At 51.3% G+C, this 14,292-nt stretch overlaps 1 protein-coding gene across 1 annotated transcript in view; it reads right to left on the reverse strand.

Moving 5' to 3' along the window:
* The window catches only part of XRCC1 (X-ray repair cross complementing 1), a 30,260-nt gene extending 29,183 nt beyond the window's left edge, over positions 1-1,077 (reverse strand). The window contains exon 1 of the mRNA XM_060258379.1: positions 958-1,077. Coding sequence (XP_060114362.1) covers positions 958-1,008 — 51 coding nt within the window. The 5' untranslated portion in view covers positions 1,009-1,077. The remainder of the gene's footprint in view (positions 1-957) is intronic.
* Positions 1,078-14,292: the final 13,215 nt, after the last annotated feature.

Consider the following 14,292-nt stretch of genomic DNA (forward strand, 5'->3'; position numbering starts at 1 on the left):
ATCTTGAAGACCAACAAAGCTTTTGTGCGCATGCATCCTTCCTCAGATGCCATACGGAAGCTTATACCTTGAGTAAAACTTTCCTGGCATTAAAGGTGCCCCTGGACTCAAAACCTGGTCCTGCCGCTTCAGACCAAAACAGCCGCCCATCAGGCTGAATAAGAGCAAGCCAGGCCATGGACTCACGCACAGATGCAACAGGCAGCACAAAGAGGGCGGGACATGAAATGGTTCAGCCCAAAGTTTCCAGGCCCTGCTTCTTTGTCCACCCCTAACCCCTAGAAAATAAGCTATTCCAGATCCCACCAACCTCATATTCTCTCGCCCCACTGCAACCACCCCACCTTCTCACTTCCTCTCTTTGGGGAAAGAAATGCCTTCTTTTTGACCCAGGTTTATTAGCAATAGAATAATTAACAGGCATTCTCACATTCTGACATGTTACTGTTTTATGCTTTCCCATGCTAAAGAAACCCAGATCAAAGGTTTTCTGAATTTGTTAATTTTACTATTCTGCTATTGGTTTTTAACTTTGTACCACTTGGCATTCCAAACCCCACCAGCTATATGTGGCTCTGCTTACTGTACCTCATTCCTCGTCTGAAGAAGTGTGCATGCACACGAAAGCTTACGTTCTGAATAAAACTAAGTTGGTCTTAAAGGTGCAATCGACTCCTATTTTGTTGTCTTTCTTTGGGGAAGTTTCTTTCCCCCCCCCGCACACACCCAATGGTCTCTTCCTCCTTCCCATATGGTCTCCTCCGAGAGCTCCCTCAGCCCAAGTCCCCCCCCCAACCCCTACCGAATGGGCTCTTCCAGCCGCCACCAATCAGAGCCCCCCACGAGCGAACTACTCCTTCCAAGACTCCCCCCGCCCCGCCCGTGGAATGGTCTCTCCCGCCCAACCGCCACAGGGAAGGAGCCGCCGGCCGAGGAGGCCGCGTCGGAGTCTCGCACCGTGTCGGAGCTGCTGGCGGACACCACATGTCGGAGGGCGATCTCCGGCATCTCCCCGCCAGTTTCTGTCACCGCCGTCACCCGGCGGCAAAACTCCGCGGCCACCCGGAAGCGGTGCAGGCGGCGCTCTGCGCGGCGTCCTCACCGCCGTGGTGGCCGCCGGTCCTCCGAGCGGTTCTGCGCAGGCGTGGGACGTTAGCCCAGCCCGAGGCGCCCGGAGGACTGTGAAGCCCATCGGCGGGCCCGGATCAAGGCGCATGCGCATTGGAGGAGCATGCTCAAACTGAAATTTTGGCGTTTCAGACTCTTATCTCTAAAGGAGGGCTGTTTGTCTTTGATAACACCCTGGAGGGTTTTTTTCCTTCCCCTTTTCTTTTCCCCCTTTTCCTTTCTATCCAGTTCTTTTGCTACATCCTTTGGGCTGGATTCTGTAGCTTTCAGTGGTTCCAACCTTTACGCATAATAATATTGCACTCTGGATTACACCATACAATATTTGTTGCTTATAGGGTTTGATAAACTGTGTCATTGACGCGACCCAATTTAGATATTAAACAGAGCGCTTAAAAAAAATAGTTTCTCCTAGCCGGAGCTCCTTATCAAGGCAGTGACGTGCATACACCAAACATGTGGTTCAACCACATCCTGAGAATAAGAAAAGACTGCATGTTTATACCCTGCCCTTCTCTCTGAATCAGAGACTCAGAGTAGTTTACAATCCCCCATATCTTCCCCTATCTTCTCCCCCCACAACAGACACCCTGTGAGGTGAGTGGGGCTGGAGAGGACTCCCACAGCAGCTGCCCTTTCAAGGACAACCTCCGCCATAGTTATGCCTGACCCAAGGCCATTCCACCAGGTGCAAGTGGAGGAATCAAACCCGATTCACCCAGATAAGAGTCCATGCACTTTGCCACTATAGCAGATAAGAGTACAAAAGGTCATATCAGTGGTCTTGGGTTGAGAATAGGGTTGCCAAGTGCAATTCAAGAAATATCTGGGGACTTTGGGGGTGGAGCCAGGAGCAAGGTTGTGACAAGGCTGTGACTGAAAGGAGTTCTGGCCATCACTTTAAAGGGTCGCATGCCTTTTAAATGCCTTCCTTCCATTGGAAATAATGCAGGATGGAGGCACCTTCTTTGGGGGCACATAGAATTGAACACCCTGGTCCAGTCTTTTTGAAACCTAGGGTTTTTTTCCCCTTTTCTTTTTTAGGAGAGGCACCAGATACTGTGCTGAAAATTTGGTACCTCTGCCTCACAAAACAGCTGCACCAGAGCCCCAGATACCAACAGATCAATTTTCCATTATATCCTATGGGGACCAGTCTCCATATAGTATAATGGAGTGCCCAGTGGACATTCCCTCCCCCACTTTCTGATAACCCTGAAGCAGGGCGAGGGCCTCCAAACTAGGGGATCCTCTCACCCCAACTGGGGATTGGCAATCAACTTCAGGGGATGCCCAGTTGTCGGCCCTCCAGAGGAACTGGCTGGCCATTGTTTGAAACAGGATGCTGGACTAGATGGACCACAGGCCTGATCCAGCATGGCCCTTCTTACGTTCTTCTACAAAGGAGACCGTCAGGTGGAGGGCAGGAAGCAGCTATGCTCCCACCATCACACTTCGATCCAGATTCACTCAAGAACAGCTTCCATAAGAGTGCAGACCACCAAGATGTTCAGTGTATGAGCGTTCAAGAGTCCAAGCTCCCTTTGCCAGATAGCATAAGAGAAACAAAATGGAACAGAAGTAGCCAGATTCACCTTATACAAAGCTGCCTCACCCCACCCTTCCTGGGTTCAGATTGGCTCCTCCTCCTCTTCCTCCTCCTCCAATGGGCTCAAAGTCACCTAGTGGGCTTCATGGCAGACAGAACCTGTATCTACCTGGGTCTAGTCCAACACCCTACCATATCTTGTTCTCTATCTCCTCACACTAGAACCCGGGAGCCGTCCCCATGACCCCAAATCTACCTTTACACCACGAGATGCCCCTCATCTGCCAGACCTGAGAACAGAGCCCGGAACTCCTGACAGAAAAATGTACCTCACAAAAGGAATCTTGTGACAAGAATGAAGAGGTCCCATTTTTCATCCTTGAACTGACCACAAGGCATACTAAAGGAGATTCAAGAGAGTTTAATAAAGGAACCAGGTAATTTGAACAAATTTACAAAGGCGTTGGCTGTTCTGTCTGATGGTCATTTGAGAGGGCCTGGGATATTGAAAGAGCAAAAGAATTGGAACATGTTTAGGTAGGACAAAAGTATTACTGGCATGGCCTGCCCTTCATCACCCTCTCTCAGCTATTTTGATGATCAGAATCATAGAGTTGGAAGGGACCTCCAGGGTCATCTAGTCCAACCCCCTTCACAATGCAGGAAACTCACAAATACCTCCCCCTAAATTCACAGGATCTTCATTGCTGTCAGATGGCCATCTAGCCTCTGTTTAAAAACCTCCAGGGAAGGAGAGCCCACCACCTCCCGAGGAGGCCTGTTCCACTGAGGAACCGCTCTGTCAGGAAGTTCTTCCTAATGTTGAGCCAGAAACTCTTGATTTAATTTCAACCCATTGGTTCTGGTCCCACCTTCTGGGGCCACAGAAAACAATTCCACACCATCCTCTATATGACAGCCCTTCAAGTACTTGAAGATGGTGATCCTATCACCTCTCATCTGCCTCCTCTCCAGGCTAAACAGGCCCAGCTCCTTCAACTTTTCTTCATAGGACTTGGTCTCCAGACCCCTCACCATCTTCGTTGCCCTCCTCTGGACCCTCTCCAGCTAGTCTATATCCTTCTTAAAACGTGGTGCCCAAAACTGAACACAAGACTCCAGGTGATCACCTGAGAAGTTCTTCAGATGTACTTTTCTGCTTGCAAATTCTGACTTCCGTTGTTTTAAAGGTGCCTGCCAGGAATCCCCTTTGCTAGAGATTACACCATTTCACGTTTGTAAGGAGATCATGATTTTACAGACCATTCGGGCTGTAAAAACTCCTCCCGCACAGACATGTGCAACCACTTGGCTATCAGAGCACAGGACATGGAGATCCCTGGTCAGCAGCTACCGTGGTCTTACCATAAGACTCCCAGGATATACCCCAAAAGTGTACGATGCAACAGTCTTTCTGTAGTTAGGGGAGAACGGTCAATGCCTGGATGCGAGACTGTCTGAGAATGCTGCATACGCTGCCTTGAGCTCTACAGAAGTAACATGGAATATAATTGTAGCAAGTACATCTTGCAGGACAGATTATTCCTCCCAAGAATCTCCAGTTGCTGGCCATACTGTAGGACAGGGGTCACCAACATGGTGCCCCGTGGGTGCCTGCGTTCCCACCGATATGTTTCCTGGTGCCTGCTAAGTGTTTTTTTTTAGAAAGTAGTTGGTTAGGGTTGCCAGGTCCGGCTCAGGAGATATCTGGGGACTTTGGGGGTGGAGCCAGAAGCAGGGTTGTGACAAGCATGATTGAACTCCAAAGGGAGTTCTGGCCATCGCATTGAAAGATTGTAAATGCCTTCCCTTCATTGGAAATAATGGAGGATGGGGGCACCTTCTTTTTGGGCTCATAGGGTTGGAACACTTGGGGATGTTTTGAGGAGAGGCAGCAGATGCTATGCTGAAAAATTAGCGCCTCTGCCTTAAAAAACATGCCCCCCCCCTGCACCCCAGATACCCACAGGTTGATTCTCCATCATATCTTATGGGGACCAGTCTCCATAGGATATAATGGAGTGCCCAGCCGACATTCACCCCACCCCTGCTTTCTGATAACCCTGAAGCAAGAGGAGGGCCTCCAAACCTGGAGATCCCCTTCCCCTAACTGGGGATTGGCAACCATAGTGGTACCGGGCGGGGCTTTGCCATTTGCCATTGGAGATCTGAACAGCTGAGCAAAAGATGTTGCTTGGGCAGCATCTGATGACAGAAGGGGAGGCAGCCATTTTGTGGCTCATTTCACATCCCACAGGAGCCATTTTGTGGCTGCAGCTGACCACGTCTTGTCAGAAACTCCGAAGGTGCCCACAGGCTCAGAAAGGTTGGCGCTCTCTGCTGTAGCTTTTGCAGGTTCTAACCGCAGACATCTGAGATCTCCTTGCGGGGGATTCGTCTATCAACTTGGCATCAACACTTGGCCAGCGTTCATCCTCGAAAAGGCTCCCGGTCTTGTACGGAAGAACCAACCCGTGGTTCATTGCCACCATTGTTCCTGACACCACCCCACCTTGGTCTGAACTCCATTTCACAAACAACTCGGATTGCCAGCGAGCCCCGCTGGACTCGCTCCAGCTTCAGTTCTGAACAATGGGCTCAGTGTTCTGCAGGAGCACATGTTCTTGAGCTACTTCAAAGGCACTGCCACAGAGCCCTGTGTAGTGAAACCCATCGAGACGTTGGTTTGGGCAGGATGAAGCTTTTAGGAGCTTGCACCCGTGCGCCGTGACCGTAACTTACTCATCATATATCCCACAAACTTCATGGCATCTAAATCAAGCTAGGAAGGAGCATGTTGCAAGCTCTGTGCATTGGGCTTTTTTTTGTAGCAGGAACTCACTTGCATATTAGGCCACAGACCGCTATGTAGCCAATCCTTACAGAGCTTACAGAGATCTTACTACAGGGCCTAAGCTCCAGGCCCTGGTTGCCAATCTCTTGCCGGTGGCAGGGGATTGCCCCGTTTGGAGGCCCTCTCCCTTCTTCAGGATTATCAGAAAGTGGGAGGGGGAAGGGAAATGTCTGCTGGGCACTCCAGTAGACCTTATGGAGACCAGTTCCTATAGGGAATAATGGGAGAATCAATCCATGGGTATCTGGAGCTCTGGGGAGACTGTTTTTTGAGGTAGAGTCACCAAATTTTCAGCATAGCATCTGGTGCCTGTCCTCAAAAACTCTCCCAACTTGCAAAAAGATTCAACCAGGACAGGGGCGGTCAAACTTGCTTAACATAAAAGCCAAATAGAATAAACATCAGATATTTGAGAGGTGTAAGACATAAACATCAGATGGAAGGCAGGTGGAAGAAGAGAAGACCATAGATTTCTACCCGCCCTTCTCTCTGAACCAGAGTCGCAGAGCAGCTTACAATCTCCTTTATCTTCCTCCCCCACAACAGACACCCGGTGAGGTAGGTGGGGCTGAGAGACCTCTCACAGAAGCTGCCCTTTCAAGGACAACTCTGCAAGAGCTATGGCTGACCCAAGGTGCAAGTGGAGGAATGGGGAATCAAACCCGGTTCTCCCAGGTAAGAGTCTGCACACTTAACCACTACACCAAACTGACAGGCAGGGAAATAGATGGGGGAGAGAGGAGGTGGAAGGAAAGCAACTTTAAAATGCATTCTCCAAGCCTTTGGCTGGCTTGACTTGGAGAAATTATTTAAAGAGAGAAATGCCTTCTCCAACCCCGTCGATGGGCAGCGAGGGCTTTGAGAGCCATGCAATAGGTGTGAAAGAGCCACATGTGGCTCCCGAGCTGCACTTTGGCCACCTCTGGACCAGGGGGTCCAGTTCTATGAGCCTCAAAAGAAGATGCCCTATCCTCCATTATTTCCAACAGAAGGAAAACATTTAAATGGTATGTGGTCCCTTTAAATGTGATGGCCAGAACTCCCTTCAGGGTTCAATTGTGCTCTTCCCAACCTTGCTCCTGGCTCCACCCCCAAAGTCCCCAGATATTTCCTGAATCAAACCTGGCAACCCTAGGGACAAAGTGTTGCCAGGTCCGACTCAGGAAATGGCCTGGGACTTGTCTACTTTCGGGACCACCTCCCCCCATACGTGCCCCAGAGAGCACTGCGTTCGGGGTCCCAAAATCTCCTGTCCCCGGACTGAAAGAAGTTCGATTCTCCACCACTAGAGCCAGAGCACTTTCAACAATAGCCCCCACTCTGTGGACAACAGTTAAGGGAAGGCAGCAAACGCCCCACAGCACTAACAATCCCATTGGACAAATACAGATATTCAGAAACATCGATGTGCATCTTGGAATATATGGTTAAAAATGTGTGGTATTGACTTTATTGTATATTGTTTTTAATATTTGATGTGGTTTTTAACCATTGTTAACCACCCTGCGCTCGTTAGAGGAGGGCGGGATATAAATTTGAGATGATAGATAGATAGATAGATAGATAGATAGATAGATAGATAGATAGATAGATAGATAGATAGAGAGAGAGAGAGAGAGAGAGAGAGAGAGAGATGATTTGTACTACTGCTCTGCCATGCTGGAACGATGGAGAAAAGTAGCTGGTATTTAACCCCATCCCCAACAGTGGTGGCAAGCAACCTCTCTTCAGCAGGCCATTTGACAAGGGGGGGGATAGAAGCCAGCTTTCAGGGAGCTGACCCTTGCCGTCTTTGTATCCCATGAAACCCAAGGCACTCAGGTTCCTTGCCAAATGGGGACAAGGTTTGGGGAAATGAAAGCTCTTGCGCTCACTTGCCCCTGGGAGAGAACTGGCTGGTCGCACAAAGGGACTCCTTGAGGCGATCAATTGACAAAGAGAGTTGCCTGTCAAGGAAGCACGAGGGCTGCCCAGGAGTTTAAGTGCCTCTCATCTGAAGCCACAAACCCGACGCCAAAACTCCTGTTTACTCACCCACCCTTATGTAACTGCTCCGGCTTATATATGCCTGTCCCGCATATTGCTTCAGAAGCAAGGGCTCTCTGCAGAGATCTTGCCTCCAGCCATCATGGAGAAGACCCTGGCTGGTCTCGGCCTCCTCCTAGCCATGGTCTTGACTAGAGGTGAGTCCCAACTGAACTTCTGTGGGGATACTATTTCTGCCCCATCTGGGGAAGAAGCTAGAGTTTAGGGCAAGGCACGTATGTCTGAAGGACCGTCTTCTCCCGTACCTTCCAGCCCAGGGATTAAGATCACAGAGAGAGGATCTTATGACCATCCCACCAATCAAAAAACCTAGTCTGGTGGGCACATGAGAGAGGGCCTTTTCAGTGGTAGCCCCATGGTTATGGAACAACCTCCTCAGGGAGGCACACCTGGCCCCCTCTCTTTCAGTCTTCAGGAGACAGTTGAAGATAAGATTGCCAGACCCCATGCTGGGGGGGGGGGGGAAACCTTGCTTTTGCAGGGTGCTTCCTGCTGCTGGCCAGGGGCGGAAATCCTGTCCCCCTCCAGCCTGAAAGGTGTGATGATGTCACCCGGAATTGATGTCATCGTGTTGCTGATATTGCACAGCGATGCTATAGTTTTTTGGGCAAAACTCTTATGGTAAAATCAGCTACAAACTATAGAGTTTTGCCCAAAAACTAGAGGGTCAGCCCCCCCGACATTGGCGACATGATAATGTCACTTCCGGGTGATGTCATTGCACCACACATGTGACGCACACGTGGCAGAAAATCTCAGAAACGATACAGGATCCTCCCACCGGCTGCAAGGTAGGACCGGCCAACACTAGTTGGGGGCAGTTTTATTTAGGACTGCATTTGACTAATTTCATTCGACTTTATCGGCTGTCCTAACTGAAGGTTTTAAATTGTGGTCCTTTATGGGTTGTTCTTAAAACAATGGTCATTTTATTTACATTGTAAGCTGCCCTGAAATTCCACAAGGCAGAAAGACAGCAAGTGTTTTAAACAAATACATAAACATGTTGTGGTCGGGAGTTCTGCAAGGTAGAAACTTCCACCAGGTAGAAAGACAGCTAATGCATGTTTTAAATAAATACATAAATAAATGCGTTCTGGTTAGAATCCAGACTTGGGGGCGGGGTGACAGTCACACATTTTTGGACACTGCAGGGGCATTGTGCTGTAACAGGGGTGGTCAAACTGTGGCTCGGGAGCCACATGTGGCTCTTTCACACATATCTTGTGACTCTTGAAGCCCTCACCACCCCATCAGATGGCTTGGGAAAGGCATTTCTCTCTTGAAATCACTTCTCCAAGCCAAGCCAGCTGGTGGCATGGAAAATGCATTTAAAAGTTGCTTTCTTTCCACCTCTCTCCCCCCACCTTCCTTCCTTCCTTCCTTCCTTCCTTCCTTCCTTCCTTCCTTCCTTCCTTCCTTCCTTCCTTCCTTCCTTCCTTCCTTCCTTCCTTCCTTCCTTCCTTCCTCCCTCCCTCCCTCCCTCCCTGTTGTGTGGCTCTCAAACAGCTGAAGTTCATGTCTTGTGGTTCTCAAACATCTGATGTTTATTCTGTGTGGCTCTTATGCCAGGTACGTTTGGCCACCTCTGGTCTCGTCCGTTCTGACTAGCTGTGGCATGTCAGAGGCTCAGGTGAAGATCTTTCCTGCCACCTTCAACCCTGATTGCTTTAACTGGAGATGCCAGGCATTGAGCCTGTGACCTTTTGCATGCAGAGTGGTTGCTTTGCCACTGAGCCACCTGGACTTCCAGCCTCCAGGTGGGGCTTAGAGATTCCTTGGAATTACAACTCCAGGCTACAGAAATCATTTCCCCTGGTAAAAATGGCTGCCTCGGAGGGTGAACTCCAGGGCTTTTTCTGTAGCGGGAACTTCCTTGCATATTAGGCCGCACCTTCTGATGTAGCCAATCTTCTTGGATCTTACAGTAGGCCTTATAAGAAGAGTCCTGTAAGCTCTTGGGGGATTGGCTACATCAGGGGGGGGGGGGTGGCCTAAAATGCAAAGTTCCTGCTACAAAAAAAAAAAGCCCTGGTGGACTCTATGTTGTTAGACCCCATGAGGTCTCTCCATCCCCAAACCCTGCTTTCCCCAGACTCCACCCCTAAATGTCCAGGAATTTCCCAACCTGGAGTTGGCAAAACTAGAGGGGTCTATAGAAAGCCTGCCTTATTTGTTCCCTTCCGTTCCTTCCCGGTCCTTCCTTGCTGGTGCAAGATATTAGAGTCCTGAGTGCTGGGAATACCATGTCCTCCTCACAGGAGACCCAGAACCTGGAGAGGGAACCTCATGCAATTGCTCTGGTACAGGCAAAGAAAGCGCTATGATGATCGAAGTCATTCCTCTTGGACCTTGGCCCAGAGGGTGGAGCCCAAGAGCTGACTTTCGACTCATCATAGGCTTTCTTTGCACTGTCAGTGCAATTTGCATGAGGTTCCCTCTCCAGGTTCTGGGTCTCCTGTGAGGAGGACATGGTATTTCCCCAGCACTCAGGACTCTAATATCTTGCACCAGAAGGAAGGAAGGAAGGAAGGAAGGAAGGAAGGAAGGAAGGAAGGAAGGAAGGAAGGAAGGAAGGAAGGAAGGAAGGAAGGAAGGAAGGAAGGAAGGAAGGAAGGAAGGAAGGAAGGAAGGAAGGAAGGCGTCGTTTTGTAGAAAACTAGGTGTTGGGAGCTCATTAGCATAACTCATTAGCATATGTGCCCCCCCCAGCCAAAAGCAACCAGACGCAAGAAAGGAGAGCCCCGGGCGAGCGAGGCCTGCTTGGGCTGGCTAGAAATCCAGCCTGCTTGGGGCGAGGCCTGCTTGGGGCTCTCCTGTTCTTCCCCCCTCCAGTCAAAAGGCCAGCAAGCCACCCGCCACCCAAAATCACATCAGAAGTGGAGAAAGGGTGGCGCGGGCTTCTCCAGGGGTTAATGAGGGCTGCTGAGGGTGTGCCAAAGTCCCTTATAATATACTGGGTTCAATGCAAGGAAGAGGCTAGGTGGTAGTGATCATAGCTCTTTATAATAGCACAGCCTAGTATAGGGCTGCACTCTAAGACTGGAGAACTGGGCCAGTGGGGCCAACTATATACACAACAGGGTTCCTGCACAAGCATGCCATTGGGTAGGGTTGCCAAGTCCCCAGCGTTGTACCATAGAGTTTTCCCTCCCAAATGGTTAGAGCATCTGGGAAAACTATGGAGTTTTCCCAGAAACGCCTAGAGTGGTTGCCGCATGACATCACTTCCAGGTGATGTCATCGCACTGACAACATCGGGAGGTTCCCCCGCTGGCCCAATATGGGCCAGCGTGTTGGGAACCTCCCAAGTGGGGGAATCCCTGGGGGCTTGGCAGCCCTACCACTGGGTCATTCAAACCAGCAGGGGGCCGTGATTGGAGCAGGGCAGCAGGGATTTGGATCCTACTGCCCGTTGTTCCTGAGACCCCAAGCTCAGTCCTACAGGCTGCAATGAGCCAGGCAGGAACGCCATTAAATATACACACTCCTGTTCACATACACAACATCCCTGGTGGCTGGCTGGCTGCCCGGTCTCCTAATCCAGGGATTGTTATGCAGCTGCACCTACTATTCAATGACAAGGTAGGTGGGGAGGAGGAGGGGAGACCGTCAGAAAGGTTCAGGAGCTGTGCTCCTGTGAGCTCCTGCTGAATTCAAGGCCTGAGAAAAGGTAATCATTCCCCCATTGAGATGGGTGGCTGCAGGGCTTTTTTTTTTGTAGCAGGAACTCCTTTGCCTATTAGGCCACACACCCCTGATGTAACAATCCTCCTGGAGCTTACAGGGCTCTTCTGACAGGGCCTACTGTAAGCTCCTAGAGGATTGGCTGCATCAAGGGGTGTGGCCTAATATGCAAAGGAGTTCCTGCTACAAAGAAAGCCCCGGGTAGCTGTGTCAGTCTGTCCGTAGCAGCAGAAAAGAGCAAGAGTCCAGGATAAAGTTGCCAATCCCCAGGTGGGGGCAAGGGATCCCCTGGTTTGGAGACCCTCCCCCCGCTTCAGGGTCGTCAGAAAGCGGGGGGAGGGAGGGAAATGTCTGCTGGGAACTCTATTATTCCCTATCGAGATTCATTCCCATAGAAAATCATGTAGAACTGATCTGCAGGTATCTGGGGCTCTGGGGGGGCTGTTTTTGGGGGTAGAGGCACCACATTTTCAGTATAGCATCTAGTGCCTCTCCCCAAAATACCCCCCAAGTTTCAAAAAGATTGGACCAGGGGGTCCAATTCTATGAGCCTCAAAAGAATGTGCCCCTATCCTTCATTATTTCCTATGGAAGGAAGGAATTGAAAAAGTGTGCTGTCTCTTTAAATGTGATGGCCAGAACTCCCTTTGGAGTTCAATTATGCTTGTCACAGCCTTGATTTTGGCTCCACCCCCAAAATCTCCTGGCTCCACCCCCAAAGTCCCCAGATATTTCTTGAATTGGACTTGGCAACCCTAGTCCAGGAGCCATTTAAAGACTCACAAGATTTGCAGCGGGGAGGAGCTTTCTGAAGAAGCGAGCGGCGAATCACGAAAGCTCATACCCTTGAGGCAAATTTTGTTAGTCTTTGAGGTGCTGCTGGACTAGGTTGCCAATCCCCAGGTGGGCAGGGGAACAAAGCAAACGCAGCTTTGTTCCCATGTCTATTTACGCTGCGATTCTGTATTTTGGGTTGCACAATACCCAGGTGGGGGCAGGAGATCCCCCGGTGTGGAGCCCCTCCCCCTGCTTCAGAGTCATCAGAAAGTGGGGGAGGGGAGGGAAATGTCTGCTGGGCACTCATTATTCCCTATGGAGAATGATTCCCATAGGGTATAATGGAGAATTGATCCGTGGGTATCTGGGGGGGGGCTGGTCTTTGAGGCAGAGGCACTCCATTTGCAGCGTAGCATCCAGTGGCTCTCCCCAAAATAGCTTCCAAGTTTCAAAAGGATTGGACCAGGGGTTCCAATTCTATTCGCCCCAAAAGAAGGTGCCTTTATCCATTATTTCCAGTGGAGGGAAAGCATTTAAAAGGTGTGTGGCCCCTTTGAATGTGATGGCCAGAACTCCCTTCATTCAGTCATGCTTGTCACACCCTTGCTCCTGGCTCCACCCCCAAAGTCCCCAGATATTTCTTGAATTGGACTTGGCAACCCTATGCTGGACTCTTGCTCGTTTCCCCAGGTTCTCTGTTTACCTATTGTGCTTGCAACATAACACGCTGCCTGCAGAATCTTATTTGTTTCCTTCATTGTGCCTTTCCCTCAGTCCAAGCCACTGAGGCCTTCAGGTTGCCAATCTCCAAGCAATAGCTGGAGACCTCCCGCTATTACAACTGATCTCCAGACGATAGATATCAGATCAGCCAGGGAAAATAGCCATTGTGGCAGGTGGACTCTCTGGCATCATCAGGACTGGTGCATAGGAGGAGGCCAGGTAGGTGGCCGCCTAGGGCATTGCCTAGCCTACAGGGGCACCACTATGTGCCTGCTCCCCCTGCACCACCGCTTTCATGAGACTGGAGGGGTAGTGCAGCAGTATGTCCTCTCCACGGAGCCCACCTTCCCGTGAAAGGGAAGGCAGGCTGTGAGGAGAGCATGCACCACCCCGCTGCTCTTGCCTTCCTGGTCTGTGCAGGCCCAGGAAGACGAGAGCGGTGCGGCAGTGTGTGCTAGAAATATCTGGGGACTTTGGGGGTGGAGCCAGGAGACACTGGGGTGGAGCTAGGGGGGAGGGGGGAAACGGCGCCGGGGAGCGTGGCGAGCCGCCCCGCAGCTGCCACCTCTGCTCCGCTCGCCGTGGCTGCTCCTCTGAGATGGGCTCAGCCTGAGCCCATTGGAGGAGCAGCCACGGCGAGCAGAGTAGAGGTGGCAGCAGCACGGCGGCCTCGCCCGCTCCGCCTCTGGGATGGAAGCGGAGGGGGGGGGGTGGAGGCGGGCTGGGAGCGTGGCGAGCCGCAAGTCCGGGTCCTAGAAGGGCCCGGATTCACAGCTCGCCATGCTCCTGGCCTGCCTCGCCCTCCCCTGCGCTGCTGCTGCCTCTTGGCTGCTCCTCCGAGATGGGCTCAGCCTGGGCCCATCTTGGAGGAGAAATTGCGGTGGGCGGGGAGGGGGCGGCAGCAGCGCGGCGGCCTCGCCGGCTCCAGGATCTGGCGGCTCGGCGCCATTTCCCCCCTCTCCCCCCACTTCCATTTTTTGGGGGAGCGGGGGAAGAGGGTGGAAATCCCGGGGTCCCCCACCAGGGCGGGAGGGTTGGGAAGCCTAGTGTGTGCACAGGCTGCCAACTCACCCTGCCCTCACCTTCCCGGGTCTGCCTGGGCCAGGCGTGGGGCCTAGGGTGCCAGGAAATCTGCCACTGGCCCTGGGCATCATAAAGTCCCTCCCCCCAAGCCCTCCTCAGGCTCTGCCCCCCGACTCTCCAAATATTTTCCATCCCTATAAGGTGGCCACGTTCTGCCCCATTCCCTGTAATGGAATTGGTACTGAGCAGCACTACTCCTTCATTGGCAACATGCTTTTAAAATAAACATTTTTTAAAAAGGGGATTTCTGGAGGCTAGATGTGCACCCTCCGCTACAAAACCAAAATGGATCCCAAGGAAAACCAGGTATGCAAAAGTCTGTCCTCCTGGATTTACCGCCCCCCCCCCCTTTCCTCCCTTTCGCTATCACCCACTAAACAGAGACCTCGGCAGGGTTGTATTTTTACAATACTCTGTAAAGATCCAGGTTAAGCTGATGCAACCA

Source organism: Heteronotia binoei, chromosome 17 (assembly GCF_032191835.1).
Source record: "Heteronotia binoei isolate CCM8104 ecotype False Entrance Well chromosome 17, APGP_CSIRO_Hbin_v1, whole genome shotgun sequence".
Classification (NCBI taxonomy): domain Eukaryota; kingdom Metazoa; phylum Chordata; class Lepidosauria; order Squamata; family Gekkonidae; genus Heteronotia; species Heteronotia binoei.